The 20,557-nt window shown below is 35.7% G+C and overlaps 1 protein-coding gene across 1 annotated transcript in view; it reads right to left on the bottom strand.

Annotated features, from left to right (window-relative positions):
* PPARA (peroxisome proliferator activated receptor alpha) overlaps positions 1-20,557 on the bottom strand; it is a 44,353-nt gene that overhangs the window by 12,910 nt on the left and 10,886 nt on the right. The window contains exons 3-7 of the mRNA XM_009283535.2: positions 8,082-8,158; positions 7,461-7,705; positions 4,633-4,793; positions 3,125-3,263; positions 358-560 (exon numbers count right to left, since the gene is read on the bottom strand). Coding sequence (XP_009281810.1) covers positions 358-560; positions 3,125-3,263; positions 4,633-4,793; positions 7,461-7,668 — 711 coding nt within the window. The 5' untranslated portion in view covers positions 7,669-7,705; positions 8,082-8,158. The remainder of the gene's footprint in view (positions 1-357; positions 561-3,124; positions 3,264-4,632; positions 4,794-7,460; positions 7,706-8,081; positions 8,159-20,557) is intronic.

Here is a 20,557-nt window from a genome sequence, read left to right as displayed (position 1 = left end):
CGGCTAAAAGCAACCATATTTACTACAGATATTCTTTTTGCATATTTCATGTCTGTTATTAGCATAATATTTATTTTCTAAAAGATTTGCTGAAGAGTTTAATGAATTATTGTAATCACCTTATGTACTTGCCAGCTTTACTTTACAGTTACAGCAAAAGTACTTACTGGATTGTTATTAGTTTTCCCTGCAAGGATGATTCTGGCTTTAACCTTGTTCATATTGAAGTTTTTCAGGTAAGCATCATGAATTCTTTTGGCAAGTGATTTAAGATCTGCCATTTCTGAATCTTCTACATAAAGTAATCACCTTATGTACTTGCCAGCTTTACTTTACAGTTACAGCAAAAGTACTTACTTTGTTGTTATTAGTTTTCCCTGCAAGGATGATTCTGGCTTTAACCTTGTTCATATTGAAGTTTTTCAGGTAAGCATCATGAATTCTTTTGGCAAGTGATTTAAGATCTGCCATTTCTGAATCTTCTACATAATTTTCACCTGTTAGAATTTCTGCTTTCAACTTGGCCTTCTCAGACCTTGGCATTCGTCCAAAACGTATTGCTGATGGGAAGACATAATTGTAAAACAAACATAAGTTATAGAAAAACCTATGTCTTTTACCGTTGCTGATTAGAGCAGTAAGACTTTCTGTCTAGAAAAACTGAGGTAGAGGTAGTATCTGTATCATGATAAACTCATGAGGGAAAAAATCTCATCCTTTCCAAAACAGTCAGTGACTAATTATCAAGACAATATGCTAAACTGAAGGTAATCAGATGTTTCAAAACACAAACTGGTATCTGCAGTGAGCTAGAATGCATGCCTTTTTCCTTTTACATTACCTAAGTAGTCGTATTTTGTTTTCTCCGTATTGTGTTCTACAACTCCCAACGTGAAACTCAAAGTCCACCTTGGGAATTCTAAAAAACTGAGTAAACGCATGTGAGGAGCTTGGCAGAGAGCACACATGCCAGCTGGAGAGCTGCCTGAGGAGTTAGTCCGCAGGCAACACTGCAACAGAGTTGGGCCCGAATCCCATTGCTGATTCTGAACCTGCTGGGACATTCAGTTCTTTATGCACTGAATGTTCAGTTCAATGTATCTGTACTGTCTAGTGAGAACAAAACAGACCAGAGACCCAGATTTATGCTCAAAGGCTATAGTCAACAAAACCTCCTCCTAGACCCAGCATTTTATGCTTCTTTTTTCAATAAATTAGCCCTTCAAGGCTGGAGAGGATGAGAATAGAGTATGAGTATCCAATCTAGTCATTAGGATATTCTTTTGAGAGGCAGGAGATGCGAGTTTGAAACACCACTGGATATGGAGGTCTCCCAGTTCTTGGGCAAGTGGTCCTGCCATTTAGCAATAAAATAGGCATGTCCACATCCTTCTTCAGTTTCAGTTTAAAACTAAAACAGCTCCATTTTAAAAGGGGCCTTACCCTCTGATGTGCAAGGTTTTGAGATGGCTAATATAGCTGGTCACTCTTACCGCATTTCAGCATCTAACCAGTGAGAGGACAGAACCTCACCGCTTAGACTGAGCAATTCAGAGCATGTGCAGAATTAGCCCTTCAACATGCCCAAGGAATTTTCTCATGACATAAGGAGGTGACTCTAAGTGTGATCTGAAATACAGTTTTGGACTTCAATGGAACCCCAACATGGAAGGCCTGTTCAGAATCTGGCCATGGGTCTATTGGAAAAGTGGAAGAGTATCTGCTCTAAACTGAAACTTACAGTTTTAAGGTTGTGGCTGTAAATCTGGTTCTACCTCTTTTGCTGAGAAGTATCACCTGCAAGTTAGCACTCATCTCCTTCCCCCACTGACTCCCATGTGTTTGCTGCAGTAAAATTGCTACTACACCCTTCAGCTGGAGCACAGGTGCCTACAGTGTTTTAGTGGGATGAAACAGCTTCAACCAAATGTTAATTCCTGCCAACCAGCACAGCTCCCTTCTCAACTCCTGCCCCTGAGATGTTACTTTGTTGGCTGGCACACTGTTGGCTGGCACACTCTTCCCAAGTCTGCTGCTTCACAAAGGTGATCACCAGTCTTGTAGAGACTATCAACCCTCTCCCAATGGACCTTAATCTCAGCCAAGGCTCACCACAAGGGAGCCAGACTTCCCCAGAACCAGAAAGTCAACTCTTCCAATGTCTCTTGCTAGGACTCTAGACTACAATGTCATAGGCAGCTTCCCCAACCACATCCCCACCCCAGCTATCTTGACTGCATAGTTTCCTTAGGAAGTTCTTCTAACCCACAGCTTTTCACCTAGCCCAGCATTTCCACCCACTTTTCACCTACTCCCAAATTGCACCTGCTCCCAAGATCAGCCTTGACACTATCAGACCTACTTAGGGAAAGCAAACTACTGTCATCTGGCCAACCAAAATGTGCTTTCTCATGGCTTGGCCTCTCCCTCTTTTCCAAAGTTGCTTAGCAAGCTACATACTGTGCATAAAACTGCCTTGTGGGTTGAAATTGGCCTGTAAGCCACAGGCTTACCAGCCTTATCTTAAATCATTAACACAAACAATAACATAATTTTTAAACTGGATATCTAAATGTTCTGAATTTTTACCATTCCATTTAACAAGCTACCTACCAGATTCTTGTTCCACAGTCAGCACAGATCTTCACCCTCCCCCCACACTCCCTGAACCATCTGCCCAAGAGCTGTTGCACTGTAACCTGAAAAATAATGAAGTCTGGTTTCCTACAGATTTCTATCCTACGTCATTCCCTCCCACAATGAGCTAGTTGTCCTTCTCCTACTCCTCTACAATGCCCTTGATCAGAATTCTTCCAGTATTGAAATCTGTTTCAATGGGAGTAATGGTGCCAAAGTTCTGGGTGAAGAAAGCAACTAAATGAACATTCATATGGACAAACAGACATCCAGCGCAATTGTGTAAAGCTCATAACAGTACATTTGGCAGCTGTCTATCAATTACATTAACTACTCATTAGGGAAACTGGAGTCCCCTGCCACGATCTATACGGTAAAAATCTGAGGTTCAACTCATACGTGTAAGTAAAAACACTATCCAGGTGCCTGCTTCCAGAAGCAGACTCTGGGTAGGAACAAACAAATTATTAAGGGCACTCTTACCTACCATTATGTGACATTCCAACTGAAAGGCACTTTTGAAAACGACAGTATTGGCACTTATTACGATTTTTTTTCTGAATTTTGCAGTTGCGATCACATTTATCATAGATGAGTTTTAAACGAATTGTTCTTCTAAAAAAACCCTATAAAAAGTTTAAGAAAACAATATGAAATGTTAAAGAATGTTGACTGCTAAACTTCAATCATACTGGTAATTTTTTTTTTCTTTTATTGTTTATTGATGTCACTAGCAAAACAATAAGCAAAGCATAACCTGTCCAAAGGTAAGAATCTATGCAGTGAAGTGGTGTGTATGAACGCATGTATAGAATGGAAAACACGAAAGGAAGGAGGAGCTCTCAGCCCTCTTTCTTGGGAGAGGACCAAGAGCCCAGAGTACCTGAGCAGATTTGCTCTTAAGGATTAAGCAAAACAGTCACATATTGCTTTTGTAAGCATTCTCTCAGCGTCCTCTGTCAGAAATAACCTTCATCTTTCATATGTGTAAGTCACACAAACACATAGATTTAACACATCTTTTCTTCATCCAGCAAATGTGAGGGGTATGATAACACAGCACAGTGTATAGGAAAAGCCAAGGACACAAAAATGAGCGTTACAGAAAAGCCTATAACTCAACAGATCTTACCATGGTGTCTTGATACTGCAATGTAAGGTTAGTCTCATACTACGAAATCATAGGGTTAGCAATTTAAAAAGACATTGCCACATTTTGCTTCACATGACATAGCAACATGCCATTTAGACTGTGGGACATAACTGACTATGAATTAGCTCCCCATCTCTAACAGATATTCTAGCATTATTCCTTAAGATTTATATTTGAATTATCATGTTCTGACATTGTGCGTGAAAGAAAAATGTACACATTATACAATATTTTTTCTCACCTGACATAATAATTTAGAAAAAAATGGAAAACTAAAACATTAGAAGGAAAAAGAAAAGAATCTTATAATTCATGGGCCATATAATCCCAAAAATTAGACATTAATGATAACATTAATTTGCCCCAGAGACATGCACTGGGCCCCAAAACCACAGGAGGTTCAATACTAAGTGATTCAGGCAGAATGTGGTGGAGATGAGAAATTCAGGATTTGTTACTGTTATAATGGAAACGTAGCAAACTGGCATGCTTCTCACAGCCATACTCCCAACACAAATAAAACACTAGTGGAGCAAGTAGGCTTTGATTTTTGGTCACAGTTTAGTGTTTTAAGTTGTTTTAGTATTTAACTAACTATATCCAGAAAAGCAGCATTAAAATTATCATTGTGAATTGCCCCTGCTTGATGAAGGTCTGGTATTGAGTTATGGTATCTGAACAATTTATTTCAGAAAAAAATCACAGATATGTTTATTATTTAAATAATTGTAATGACTAGAATTAAAATAATTAAACATTTATGTAACAAATGTTTATCTTCATATAACCCTGTAAATAAAGCAACATGATTTAGGTTCTTAAAAAGAAAATTATGACTGTACCTTACAACCTTCACAAGCATGTACTCCGTAATGGTAGCCTGAGGCTTTATCCCCACAAATTCTACATTCAATGTTTAATGCTCCACTGGGTGATTCATCTATGCTACCTGGAGCTGTGGCAAAATTAATGGATGAAGGACTGGATGCTGGTGAAAGGGTGTCTAAAAGAAAAAGGAACACTTCGTAAATACTATACTGTCAAGATTGATACCATTTCTATACTAAAACCACACAAAAGTGAGCTTATTCTAAAAAATAATTGTGAGTTAACAGTCATTAAGTGAACTAATAATTTGGCCATAAGTGTTTGAAAAATAATTAATATTTATATTGACAGTGCAAACACAAAATACAGGGTGTACCTTGCTAAATTTGATGAGACATACAATGTCAACAAACAAAAAGCCCTACTGAAGTAACTCTGATAACAAGAACTAGAAGGGTGATAATAGTTCTTGAGGATTCAATAAATATTCACCACATAAAATAAGAGAAAACCAAGCTTTTTTTGATTTTCCTGCATTCCGTTTTTTACCTTGGAGTTTTCAAATGTTTCTCAATTTCATGCGAACATGAGATTTTTTTATCCCAAACTGAAAATAAGTAACTAAAAAAACCCTGAATTAATATTTCATTTAAATCAAGGAAATTTTCTTAACCATAAAAATGCACATATACTGTCTTCACAAATAACGTAAATTTGAAACTGAAAAGCAGTATTCAACATGTATCTACTGCTCAAGACAAATAGTACAAAATATAAAAAGAAAAAAACAACACCACAATGAAATTGAACCCCCCATGACTTCAAGTTTGTATCACAATATCCGTTCAACCTGTCAATCGCTCTTTCCAGAAAGGTTATTAACAGCTCATCTTGCCCTTTCTTCTTCCGTCTCTTGTGCAGTAGCGTTGAGCATCAGATCTATTGCTATGGTATGACAAACGACATATTCCTAGCTCATGCTGAGTTACACTTAAGATACCCTTAAGGTCCCCCTGACTTTTGAAGAGCTACTCATAGTTTTAAACTATGATCTAAACTGAGGCCTAAAAAGCAGTTAGACAACTTCTCTTTCTAAAGAGATTTTCTCAAAGTGAAAGCGTGCTCCTGCACATCAGTAGAAAGGCTGAACAGATATTAAAAGGAAGGTAACACAAATGTCTGCTTCTAAGATAACCTAGCAATAGAAGCCTTGCTCAGATATTTTACATTTTGATTATAATGGGAAAAGCATTTCTGAATTGTTGTACAATGAAATACACTCTCCAGACATTTTACTACTAGATGAACATGTTACAAAACTAACACATTCCAACCTCAATTATTTCAATTAATATGTCCACCTTGTTTGAGGAAAATATTTTCTGAGGCCAGAATTTCTTTTATCTTCCATCTTGCAACTTGCACCACAAGACTTTAGCAAATTAATGGGTGTGTTATTTTAACAGAAAGATTAAGAAACACTCATGAATGTAGGTCAGCAAGTATTATGTTGGAAAAAACCTTGGCATAGAACTCAGAGTCTGCATTGCCAGCACTGCCAAGCCCACAGGCATCAGTCATCAAGAACAGCCTAAAACCCAGGATTTTTTTAAAGCATTATTTTCTTTCTTTTTACTTGCTTTATGGAATTTGAGCCTTGAAAGTTTACGTTTTCCATCTTCTCTAACAGCAAAACTAGAATGTTTTGCAATGAACACTGAATACTCAAATTAGAAGGTGACACTAGAAGCTGATCTAAGTTATTGTAGGACTTGTACACACACACACAGAAATAATTAAAAAAACTCATGTCTCAGAAGGACTACGTTATAAACCCAGCACATAATGACTTTTCCTGTAGAAGGCATCTCTCTAATGTGAAGGTCTGCAACAAAAAGGAACCCAAATCATATTTCTACAAACATTCCTTTGGGCAATTGTGCCAAGAGGCAGCTCTCCCTTCTCCCTTCAAAACTCACATGATTCATTTCAACCACTTTAGCATAGAGGCACACCTCAGTTATGTTAGTGCAGTTTTTGTAAGGTAAAATAGTGATCACAGCCTGGGAATCGATTTAAAGTAAGAAACCCCCAAAACAAAACCAACCAGAAAGTTAATCATAAACTGCTTAAAACGGCTCTACTACTAAAAGATTTGTAAAACCACGGGTTCAAAAGGAATACCTTACTGACATTATTGCAGTGTCCCATACCACTTCTACGATTTCCGATTTGATCTCTCAAACAAAGCCTCTCACAAAGGTCTTTGACTAAAGACTATGTAATGTATTAGCACTCTGAGACTGTTACTTTAACCAGGGTAGAAGTCATTAGCTGAACAATGCTACTCTTGAGATGGGGGAGAAAACAGCATGTTCAAAACATCAGTACACTAAAATATACTGGAATTCTAGGTGAGTTTTTAAGGGTTAGATTATAAATTTCTGGCAAACATTTCACAATACTTTTTAAATATATGTGATTTGAAGAAACTTTAAAAAATAGGGAATTCCTTTAGTGCAATATTGTGACTTCCTATATGACTACAATACGTAGTAACTTCTTTGCTAGTAACAGCGATTTTTAAAAGTTATTTTGAAAAAGGTGTTGATACTAATGATAATTTAAAACAGCAACTTTACGTTATAGTCATTTTTCAGTGACATTTTTCAGTCTAATAAATTAACTTTAGCCTTAAATATTTTAAGACCATGCTATAATTAGCTTATATATTTCTCGTGTCACTTAGTCATAAACAACAATATTGCATTAAAAAAGTTTTTAGTTTCTATCACTATGTATTTATAAAAGAAAGTTCTGTGGTAAACCAAAAGTCTCTTACCTGTTATAACTGATCCATCAGATCCTGGACCATTTCCCAGTGACTGGAACTCTGTTAAACTTAGAGCTCCAGAGCTGTCATCACCTAGAGACTGAGAGAGGTCTTGAATGTTCTCCATATCTTGTAGGAACTCTCCAGATAAAGGGCTGCCTATATCATCCTCCTCCAAGGGAGTAAGGGGATAGAGCTGGTTTTCAGTGTCCACCATTTTGATCAAGTAGAGCAGTCACTTAAACTTCTTTGCGCTGGTGAAAGAGTAATTTTAAAAAATCCTGTACTTACAATATCAGATTTTTTTTTTTAAATATTTGAATCAATTACAGTACACTGAATACATGAGTTCTAATCCAATAGTGAAATATTAAAGCTTCTGGAGCAAGAGAATGTTGTTTATGCAACATGAATCATCAACAGGACAGCGGAAAAAAAATCCCCAAAATACTTCAATATGAATTAAAGTTATGACAAGATCAATCTGCAGATTGTTGTTTTCTCTCCTTTGCTAATAAAAGTTACATATTGTGTTTCTATAGCAGGCATTATGCACTTCCCACCAAAATGTACAGAAAAATAACAAATATCAATATGCATACATATTATGTTTGAGCAATCTTTTCTCACCTTATCTAACAGGTTTAGATATGTTGATTTGGTCCTCTGTTCTCATCTCTTAAATTTGTTCGATAGGTCTTATGACACTGCAGAGAACAAAATACTGTCTTATACTAAAATCTTTGTAGAAGTGGGCCATACTAATACTTTTTGACCTACTTCGGTCAAAGAACACCTTCAGCAAGAGTGCTCCAGCATATACAATCCAATATACCTGTAATTCCTAGAGTTAGTTTTATTTCCTACAGTGAAATAAGTTTTTAAAGTTGCCTTCAAAACTAGCCACCTGTGTCATCAACTTTGAGTAACAGCACAGATTCCTAAGAAAATGTCACAAATTTCAATTCTTCTTCTATTGACTTGTCAGGTAAGGAATTAGTAAATGTACTGCAGAATGTTACTACTGCTGCTAGATACACTTCTGCTAAAAGAAAGTCATCTTTTATACCAAGTAACTAATACTTGCGTTATACTCAGTATGCATACAAACACATACTGCTGCAGTCTTGTCCATGCAATGAATATGCACGGGCAGTTTGAGAAGCTCTCACTGTTACTGTGGTTACCGCTCAGCGCTGGCCTTTGCAAAGAACACGTGTTCACTGCAGTTTATTGTGAAGCTTGAACCTGCCAATAACTGCCTATACGGCGATAAACAAAAGTTGATTTTACAATAAAAGTGCTATGTTATGATTAAAAAAAAAAAAAAAAATCTTCCTTGATGTTATTTCAAGTTTCAAATACCAACCAGTTTGATTCCTATGACACTAAACATTTTATATTAAGAAATCAATCCTTTTCTTTGATATTCTGTGACAGATTCATCCTATGAAAATCAAGCATTTATTCTGGAGAAAAGACGTATTTTTTTGGCTATGTAATTGACCAAAAGGGTACAGTTAAAAGTAATACAAAGTGCTGACTACTGCTTTACTAATGACAAAAGACAGCCATCCTTGTATTCAGTTATATAAAAAAACCTTCAAAATGTTTTGAAGCAAGATATCTACAATCAAGTCTTTTATCCCCAGGCTGATGGCAAAAGTCTGCCTTCAATTATATTTGCATAACTTTACACGGTATTACACAGATGTAACTGAGGGCAGAATGACCTACTCTAAAGAAGACTAAAGGTTATGCTTGTAACAATCCACAGTGCGCACACAGTTTTTAAATTATTTATTTTTCAAGTGCACTTAGTGCACATTCCTACTTCTTTCTGCTATTTCATGGAAAACCAATGGTGCATATATATCACTCCTGTAGTGTGTTCCAATGTGTTCATTACATGACTGTAAGGCAAAACAAACAATTTAAAATGAAAATCTGTATTACATAAGGCTTTCTATTCCACAGTTTGCATCCTTCCAGCTTATCAATGTTATTTAAAGTATATACATCAGACTTGGCAAAACTTTCCTTTGATCTTCAGAGTACCCAAATTTTTTGATTGTGATACCACATGGCTGTAGTGGTACATCCTATGTACCCATTATTCATTTTTAGCCAAGTGAATATACATAAAAATGTTAACCCCCTCAGGTACAAGGAGAGATTGAAATTGTAGTGTAATCATAAACTCTGATGATTAGAACAAAACAAAGTGTTTTATATACCCTTGCGCAATTTATTACAGCTCTGTGCATCATTGTACGTGTTTTTGAAAGAAACTATGCTGAGGCTAAAAAAAGAGTTTACTTAAACAGTAAACTTCTCTTTCCTGCAATTCATGAAAATAATAGTTATAGTATTTAGCTTGTGGCACATTTTTTCCAACCCAAATACCATTGTAGAGCAAAGATACAGGTTTTTTTTTCCCCAGTGTAATAGCTTACCACATACCTGTAAGGACAGAACTAAAGGAGTAGCAGACACACACACACATAGCAAAATCCAGTGCTTCTACTCAGTTTACTCAGTTCACACGCTAAAATTGAGTTCTTTATCAAATCAAACACTAAAAATTTCAGGATCTGTCCAGCATAACTGAGACGGCAGAGTTTTCAGAAGGTTCATTGTATTTTGACTATTAAAATTAAGCCAAATACAACAGACAGTTCTGAAGACTGAAAGGAATCACAAATTATAAGAATCCTATCTCTAAATATCTGATGTTATAAACCAAACAAGACAGAATTCCACTCTCCCTTCTTGAGTAGGAAAAAAACCCAGATGCTGCCACTATTACTAACTTCCCATCTCGTACTACAAGGACCCTTAGTAAAGATCTATTTGCCCAGTTTCTTCAAAACAGGATAGTTTTAACTAGAAAAGGAAAGTGTGTTCTATATCACATGGGGTAGCAAATAAGAATATCTAGGAGACTAAGAATGGGAATTTATCCACGATTTCTGACACCAGCTACAGACAACAGGTATGTTACTGTTGGTTTTACTTGGACATGTCACATTGCTACTCTATCGCTATGCAACGCTTGGCTGTATTTAAAAATAACAGTCAAATTAAGTTATCCAATTTGATATATTAAATACTCATTAGGACATTGTGCCAGATTGTCAGCACTGTAGCAGAATATTTATAAGCAATGTAAGAGTTTTCATGCACATCTCAACTTCTTTCTGAAGGGATCAGTTAAAAGGCTGGTGCAGCTTTTATTTTAAGAGCATCCAAGCAACGCTGATTGTGATACCCAATTATTTTACAGTGTAACAGAAAAATGTATGTTGGAAAAGTGAAACAAAATAACTTCTTTCACATAGAGGACTGAAGTGTAATTGCTATCAGTTATAGTCCCCACAGAATTTCCATAATCTGAAGCTATTTAGTAAAAGAAATTCCAATTGTCACTTTCTTTTAAAGCTCAACAGTTGTCCTGTCTCCAAGAACAACCTTCGTTCCTCTATAAATCCTACCAGCTTGTAACCTGACAAAATATTAAGAAATATCTGCATTTGATAATCAGAAGCCTGTCAGAAGACATAAAATAGAAATTAAAATGATTGTAACATAGATGACCATAGTTACTGAAGAAAAAAAAATTCAGAAATTATATGCATGAGGACTCCAAATAAAAGACTACTTAAAAAAAAATTAAAATAATTAGCCTAATGCTTTAGGAATGTATGGTCACACACCAAAGGAAAATGGCACACATTATTGTAGATTATCTGACAAACATTTTATTGCTAAACCATCTGCATGTATTCAGAACAATGCTTCCAATCTCATGAAGAGTCAAGATGCAGAGTAATTTTGCAGATGCAGAGTGCCTTACAAAACATTACTTTCACAAACTATGAAAGGCAAAGAATCAGCTGCAAACATTTCTGGTTAACATCATCTGTTATTCTCTGCCAATACTTTCAATCTTGAATAACTTTCTACAATTTCTCTGTTGAGGCAGCATGAGCCAGCTCAATAACACCTGGAACTAACTGCTGTTTGCTGTTAGTTATCTAACAGAGTCCAAAACATTACATTATGCACCTGATATCCCTGATAGAACTGGAAGATAATATACTCCAGCTGAGAAATAAGAAATCACTTTTATGTATTTTATTTGTGAAAATGAAGTTAAATTGCTATCCCTGTGACATGGCTATTTTGTGGTGAGGGAAAAGAGTAAAGAAACCTTGATGTAAGTTGTTTTTGTAATGATAGCCGAGAATAACAACAGCGGTTCTCCGGCAATCCAAAAGAGACTACCAAATTTGTCTCCCCCTAAGGAGCCATCAACACAAAAGGAAGAAAGGAATGATCAGCACTGCTCCTCCAGTGTGCTCTTCATGAAGTTCTCCCAGGCTAAAACAGTTGTTCACAGCACAGAAACATTATATTCCTCTGCAGATATGTAGCAAGAGTACTCTGCCCCAGGATAGCTGGGGAGGTTCCAGGAGGCATTAGGCTCCTTGTACCCAATGTTACTTCAACTTCCCTACTAAATAACGTACATCTCTCCAAGTATGACTTCTTCGTTCAGCACAAGTATTTTTAAAAGATTAAGTGAACACTGAAGTCTACCTTGAAACAAAATAGGTATTATTTGACAGGAAAACAAAGGAAAGGCTTGATAGCTGAACTCTGAACATGGCAACAGCTCTTTCAGCAGCGTGCCTGGTATTGCCCAAATTGCACCATACTTTTCCACATTTACAGTAAATATTTAAAATTCAGCAGTCTTTTTAGCTGAATTTATATAAGAACAACCTAACAGCTAGTAAAACATAAATGAAGTGTTTATTGTTTTAACTATTAAATTACATACCCTTTTGTACTTTCAAACACTACTAGTAAATTACAGCTGCTTAATCATTATGGCTCTTGTCAATGATTAACTGGCTATCTTAGCAAGCATAGCCATTACATAACCATTTCTGAAGACTGTCAAAATATACTAATATATTTTCATTACTGAAAAAATTATATTTTTTTTTCTCATAAGCACAGAAAACCTTTAAGTAAAATGTCTAGTATTCATGCAATAAACCATTTGCCTTCTGTCTTCTCTGTATTTTGTGCATGTTTACACATGTGTATGCTTTCATTGGCAGGTTTCACCTAGCATGCATTGATCCTTGTTTGTATGAAAATAAAGCATCTAAAATAAAAAGGGTAATGAGTATGAAGTTCATTTAAGTAGTATTCACAGAGAGTATTTTGCTTTACCAAAAAAAGCTGCACATGTTACAAGAGTATACGTGGTAGCTGCAGCGTGATGATTCCACTCAAGCATCTGCATAAGTCAACATTTCTTCTTACTCTTAAGACTTTAGGAAAATTCTGTGCCACAAAGACATTGGCAGAGGATTTTCTCAGTTTCCCATACAATATTTCAGTCTCCATACCCCCTTTCCTACACCCACATACAAACACACACACAAAGTAAACCGAAAATAAGAGAGTATGACATAGAAAAATAAGAACACAATTTCACGAAATCATGGTTTTAAGGATAAACAAGTTTTACTGATGCTCTCTCACAGCCTGTTATCTCTGAAATATGTCTATCTTCAGAAGAAGTCCTCCTTTCCCACCACCACACTGCAAACACCCAATGAGTAACTTACCTATAAACTTCAAACGGGTCTAAAAGAAATCATAGTCAGATTATCAAAGAAAAATACCTAATCATGCAGCAATCGGTTATTTGCTTCATTTTTGGAAAGAGATGATGGGAGACTAAATCCCTGGCCCTTCCACATTTAATACTTGCCACACTAGGGATAATCCCTGTAAGGAAACAAGTCTCTGAGATGCAAAGGTCTCTGAGAAGCAGTAACAAAGTCTGGATTTACTGCATAAACAAGATGATCATGTAAAGGGCTTGCTTGCAAATACCAAGGTTAAAGTTGAAACAATCATTACCTCTAGGTCACTTTGAGAATGTTGCGGCTGAACACAGCACATTTAAAACTAGTGGCTGCAGTAGATACTTTTAGAAAACTTAGCTGAGTAGGAAGAGCCTGAAATATGTAAGCTCAGGGTATTTCCAATATCCTGATTCAACATATAAAAACCAACTGAAAATAAAAAATAACTGAAAATAAAATTTGGCACCGCAAATATGAAGTCCAGTGTCCTATCTGGGAAAGGATGCATGTTTTCTTCTCTATCCTGTGAGATTTGATTCAGTTTTCATACTTTGTTACCTTACATACTAGTAATAGTTTATGATTTACAAAGTATTAAGAACCTAAGACAAAGAGAATTTACTATGCATGAGATGAAAAATTTTCACGAGCCACCTCTTCATCAAGACTGCCAGTTGCACCCCACAAAAAACCCAAAACAAAACAGAAAAACTTTGTATTTTTTCTCTCTACACAGTTGTACTCCAAGATATCATATACAACTTATAAGCATCCTTGACTTTCAAACAAATCAAAATTCACATAACCTAATTTTGAAAAATGATACTAAAATTGCAAAGGTAAGCTCTTAAAAGTTACATAATGAAAAATTCTATGCAACCTTGATTATGCTACCTTACTTTTTTATGCACTATGGTAGAATGTACATATATACTGCACAATGTTCTTCTTTCCCCATATCACTCCCCTTATAATCGAGCAGTGCATTAAACAGAAGTGGAATTACACAGCTTGTAGCACAACCTGGTCTATATTAGTCTGCAGCAGGAAAAAAGCTGCTAATTTATTGGTTGATCAAAAAGGAAGAACATTCTTTGCTTAAGAAAAAAGGGAGAAAAGACAATCCTCTTTCTCTGATGCATAAGTACTTGCGGAACTGGAAGAACACTAGAGAGTTTCTTGAAGGAAGAATACAGGCCACAGAGGCAAGTCTACAGGCTTCAGAAGAGTGAGGACCATGATGAGTTTTACTTTCCTCCCCTGAACACATTTGTCTAATTGCATCAGAAGATGCAGAGATGATAACATACTTCTAATCTCACATGGGCAGAGTTAATAAAGCTTTGAAACACTGCAAATATTTTGCTGATTGATATTAAAAGTTGTAAAAACAACATGGGAATATTTTTTTTGTTTTTATATTACTCAGCGAAACCCAAGCAGAACTTACTGAGCCAGGCAGCAGCATTTCTTCGGTCCTAAGATTTTCTGTCTCACTTGATTTTAAAAGACATGATCCAAAAAGAGAGAGGAAAGGCAAGACTTTCTTATTGAAAATTAACAATTTTTATCAACTTTTCCATACAAGTAATTGGCCAACACCATAAGCAAGTATTTTTAAAGACAGGACTAAAATAGATGAATTAACATGCTGTACAAGTACGCCAGCAATAAGAAGATGCACCCAAAAGCAGTGCTGATTAATGACAGATCAGGCATGAACAGTACCACATGAGCAACTGGCTTTGTACATTACACTAAGCAGAAGTATTCTTCAAATAGATGTACTCTGTCAGACTGTCAGGACCATATACAATTCTTCTATGTTGCAGCACCAGCTCCTATTAGCCCACCACGAGGCAAAGAAAAAGTAATGATAAGGCCAATGTGGCTTATTTAGGCAAAGTGTTGAGATTTTAAAATTAAGTTTATTTTGTGGCATATGCAGAACAGATGTTTTCCAGCTATATAGAAAGGTATAATGATGTTGCCAGAAACTCTTGTATCATGCAATATACATGATATTGGGCATGCAGGTTGCCACTAGTTTAACGAAAACTTCAGTTCTTAGGATGTCACTGTTTTGTTAGTTGTTCAGTTATTTTTACTTTGAAAAAATAATGACTTAATAAAATTATAAAATCTAATTTACAAGTCAGTGCTACAAATCCACACTTTTCCTGGTGCAAACCACTTTTAAAAGTAAGAACATATGTAAGGCAATACTAACATAAGCAACACCTGTCACCTGGCAAGAAGAGCATTACCAACAGTAAAACATAACATCAGGATACAAATTCTGTAGAGAAAACAAACAAGGGTTGTCAAAGAGGAGGTAGCCATACTAAACATGAAAGATTCCTTATATAATATTCAAGTGCAAAGCAGCCATAATGCAGAATCTGTATTAATAGAAATTTAAGGGTCTAGGAACATCCGTTTAACATTTATGTCCCTCCCAAGCAAAAATCTAAAACCTCAATCTGTATGATTATAAAAACACTCAGTTAAAGGCAAGACGTACCAAGTCATCTTGGATTGCTAGACAAAATGCTACCATATCTCCTTATGAAAGAGAACTTTGAATTGCTTATAATTGCAGTATATACAAAGACACAGTTAAAAATTTAGCATTTGCACCAATATCACAACCTACAAAGACCAAAAAGCCCAAAATACTTATTGAAATTATTCCTTAACACTGCTCAGCTACAAAAATTTGGGCAGACCCTACACAGCAGCAGACAGAAAAAGACAGGAAAAAAGCAACTAATCAGCCAAGGAAGGTGGGGAAAGCACAGACTGAAAAAATACAGAGAACAATGACATAATCACTAACAGTCACTATTCAACTACTTTGCAGTTAGAGCCAGCTTCAATCCCTGTTGGCATCTCCCTGTAGCTTCTTTCCAAGATTTAGTGGCACAGGGTAGAAGCTACTTCATGGTCCCTGACTCTCTGAAATGGAGTCTCATTGCCTAGAATGTATTAAAGAAAGAGAAATGTCTCTGAACAGGGCCACTCATCCCCCTTTTAAATGCAACGTTTCTGCTTTAAAACTATTCAGCTGCTTTCTATACCTTCATGATTATATATTCACGATTTCCTCCAATGTTTTCTTTCAATTATGTAACATGTTCATTATACTCTAATTAGTTCTAAAAATTGTTTGTTTTGCCAAGAATACTGTTTAAAAAGTAACTAATAACAGGACAGCAACAAAACTATTCAGGAGGTAATTAAACTATCTCAAATATCATACCCTCTCACTTTCACACAACAGATGCAATTACTAATGGAGAAAAAATTACAAAGTAGAAACTAATTTTCAGCAAACAGACATAAGAGGGGTATTCATCTCACCTAATGTCAAGCACCTCACTCACATGTTTTGGTTGAGCGGAACTCAATGGACTTTCCAGAGCCATGACTGATCTTTGAGGCCATGATTACAAATTAAAAAGCAGTACTTTTTGATTAGATCACTTCCCTGATCCAGTTCACTGCAAAGTGTTACAAATATTTGTGCTGGCTCGATGGAGGGAGCAGAAGTAAGCAGTTGGGGAGAGGGATGCATGTGCTGCATGGCCAACAAATAAATGTGTATGTGCAGCTTGAATGCCCTCTGAAGAATCCGATGATTGTATCAACAGGCTGGACTTGTAAACCAGGCACTTGCATTGCCTGAAATAAAGCAGCCATGCCTCTTAAGTCTCTGATGAGAGCTGAAAACTTCTCTACAGATCAGACAGCGTCTCTATTAAATTAAACAGTATCATTTTTTGACAGGGCCATGAAACTGTCATATAGGCTGGGGAGATCATGCACATCCCACAGTTATTCATCATCCCTCCAGCAGTAAAACTCCCACAGAAATCCCAGTAAATGGAAGATACAGGCATTTACTCTGAGTTGAAACAACATGCTCCAATAAATAAATAAAATAAAATAATAATTCCAATGCTGAAAACTCAAGCTGAGAGTAGAATCTAGCTCAAAGACAGACTTCAGCTGCTTGTAAAGAATAAAACAACATCCTAGCATCAAATGGCTTTCTAATGGGAAATTTTAAATTCAACAAGCCCCTCAAGAACTTGGTAACTAGGAACTCAGTTGAGAACACTTTACATTTACATATATGACTTTTACACTGACTTTAGATTAGACCAGAAAATATATTTCATTGTATTTGATCCACAACATTAGACTAGTCAACCTCTAGCAGGCAGAGCTCAACTTAAGATCTAAATACCACAGTTCTAGGTTATCAGTACAGTGAGATCTGAAGCCTGTCTTTAAATTAGCCAGTGCTAACCCCTTGAACAGCAGCCAGATTTGACTTCATCAGCGATGGGACATAAAGGTTTTGCAACCTTTGCCTTCAGGCTCCAGAGAAAAGACTTACAGGTCTATTACCTCAAGTTTACATCTATCTGTTTTTTTCTCCTCTAAATGTGAGTTTTCATATCCAAAAAGTGAATACTTTGGTGGTTTCTGTAATTGGGAATAGGAAGACCTGAATTTTCTTTCTAGTGAAAGCTGAACTGAAATTAAAGTCAGAAGTAGCTATATGTCAAAGTAAAGCTTTCAAATCTCTCTTTTAAATCCATGTCTACTGAATCCTTTAAATTCTTGTAAGAGTTGACTAGTCAGGACTTCAATATCAGTCAATAATAATACTAGTTAACAAACTATATAATATTATATTAGGGTTATTGGTAACCTATAATGTTCTCCTTCACTTTACTATTTTCTTCAAGAAGTGTTTTTGGTGGGGTCTTGTTTTTGTTGGGTTTTTTGATTGGTTGGTTGGTTTGGTTTTTTTGAGGTTCTGGGTTGGTTGGTTTGTTTGGTTTTTTTAACTACATCATAATCCAGTCTGATGTCTAGATGATTCCTGACTCTAAACCAAGCAAGCACTGTCAAAGACTTAAGTGGAAAACTTTGTGTTAAAGTCTCTAGTTTTGCTTCCACTTTTATTGTCGAGATGCCTAGAAATCCTGAAAAATTGGCAATTTGTAATTTTTTCTTTCTTTCTTTCTCTATTTATCCTGTCTCTGTTTCCACGTTTATAGTAAATAATGAGCTCTGACACATGGTTGAGAATTGACTACAATCTTAATCGAGAGTATAAACATACAATTATTAACATGACATTTAAAAAAATATTAGCCTGGACAACAGTATGAGGGAAGTTTATTCAATTTATTATGTTAGTTATTAATGCATGTAAAGCAAATATTCAGATTGGAGTTAATAATATCCGGTATATTTTATTAACAAGAGATTCAAAAGCAAAATAGGATTTTTTTTTCTTCAAGAAACTAAGCCATGGCAACATTTTAGTAACCACTATGTTATAGAGTACTCTGTGTTCTCTGATATGTACTCTCTTTCAAGTTCAAATACAGTTCCACAAGTAGTACTTACAGCTCACCACAGTTTCTAATAAAAACCCCACTTCACTGTTATATATGCCTTTATGTTTGCAACACACTCTCCCTTTTCCTCTCTCCAAAGAATCTCCAGGTTTTGCGCTTTATCCAATGCATTTCAATGTCAGTATCTCTTCAAGTCACTGTTATATTCCACTCAAATTATTCCATACTTGAGTGAGATTCAAATGATTACACGTTAATCATAGCAGCCATAGCAACTTGTGCTTCAAACTTCTACAGATTCTAAATCATTCATGACAACATCTCGTAGGCAATGAAGCTAAAAGAATATAGTGCTTAGCACACAAATGCTCCGTGTGTTTGCTGAACACTTACACGTGAAGACCACAACTACTGAGAAACAAAGATTTGATGCATCATTTAAGAGGCTGTTTTCTTTACATGTACATTAAAAGCTAGGATTTGATTTATGGTTGATATTTGAACCAATGCAAGGTCACATTCAGACAAACATGACATTTATGTATTTGCTATTTGATCCAAGATCCAAGGTCACGTTGACACAAATGTGTCATCTGAGTATTTGCTATATTTTTATTACTGCGTTAATGAACTCGAAGCTCTCTTACTTTCCCTGTGTGTCCCAAAACTCTTTACCCATTTATTTGGAAGTAATCTGTTTTTTCTAAGTTTTGCAATACTGTACAAGTGTCTTACAAGCTAATTACATGAGCCAAGATTTTGAACTGATTAACAGTTAGGGATACCTTGACTCCAGAAATCAGTGCTCAGATTGAGGCTAAATCTGGTTGCACGGTATGCCCAGAATTAAGAGAATTTTAAAAAAAGGAACACACCAAAAATCCCACAAAAAAATGTGTCTTATGAACTGCATGCACATATCAGATGTCCTAAACCATTATCCTTTTTTTTTCTAAAAATATATAAAAATAAGTTTGAGTGGTGAAGTCAAAGTTGATACCGATGTGTACAGCATTTACAAACAGCCTACACATCTGTCCTAACATGCTGCTCACTGGAAACTGGATCCTCAAGACTAAATTGGAATGTTGCAATTGTTTCCTTACATATGTGATCACGGCATCTCAGATTATGCAAAGTGGCTTCTCAACAATTTTCTAACTATACCCTGATATTCTACAGAGACTTCATTTGTTGAAGGATAAAGATATCTAAGGGTAAAAGGCAAATACAAATTGCATTTTAGTGTGGTGACTAAATGATTATCTCCAATATAATCAATTTTTGAAGTAAATAAAATGTAAGCCCCTTGCTAAGTCTCCTGCAGAGTACATTTTCACTACATATGGTAAAAATAAACTTCAGAGGGTAACAAATTAAAGACATCTGTGCAACTAAAATTGTCAATTAAAATTATAATCTAATACATACAGAGGCAGTGCCAGGCAAAATTTTTGGCCATTTTCCATTAAACATATTGACTGTGCTATTACATAAACCTCTGTAACTCAGAAGTTTTACTTGCTCATGCGATAAATCAAAAAACCAACAAACAAAAAAACCCTGCAACATACATGACTGTTCTATCCAGAAAGACATCATAACTTTTACAAAGCTGTCTAGTAACTCTTACTGGCAAATGTGAAATTTTAGACATACTATATTTATGAAAAGAAATAAAAACCAATTGCCACTAACTTACAGAGTCCAGCAAAGACTTTGACGCACTTTCTAAAACTGATAATATCTCAACAATCTTTAGGGTTCATGTATATGTATGGATACCTTAAAATGTGTTCTTACAAACTAGGATATAAGAATCCCTTTTGTTTTATATCCACAGACCTTTATGTGTGATAGCAATTGGTATATATTGTTGATAATTCCTTATTGGCAGGACTGGTAGTAACATATTCTTTAGAACTTAGAATCCTTGCTGTGTTATAAATAAAATTACCTGCCTTAAGTTTAAATTTATAGTAAAATGAAGGCCAAAAAACAATTAACTACTCTTTTGTTCTGTGAGCATATTTATTATTCCCGTATGATTTCA

The sequence above is a fragment of the Aptenodytes forsteri genome, unplaced genomic scaffold (assembly GCF_000699145.1).
Source record: "Aptenodytes forsteri isolate BGI_AS27 unplaced genomic scaffold, ASM69914v1 Scaffold486, whole genome shotgun sequence".
Classification (NCBI taxonomy): domain Eukaryota; kingdom Metazoa; phylum Chordata; class Aves; order Sphenisciformes; family Spheniscidae; genus Aptenodytes; species Aptenodytes forsteri.
The sequence above is the reverse complement of the archived record's forward strand: the minus strand, read 5'-3'. Positions and strand labels throughout refer to the sequence as shown.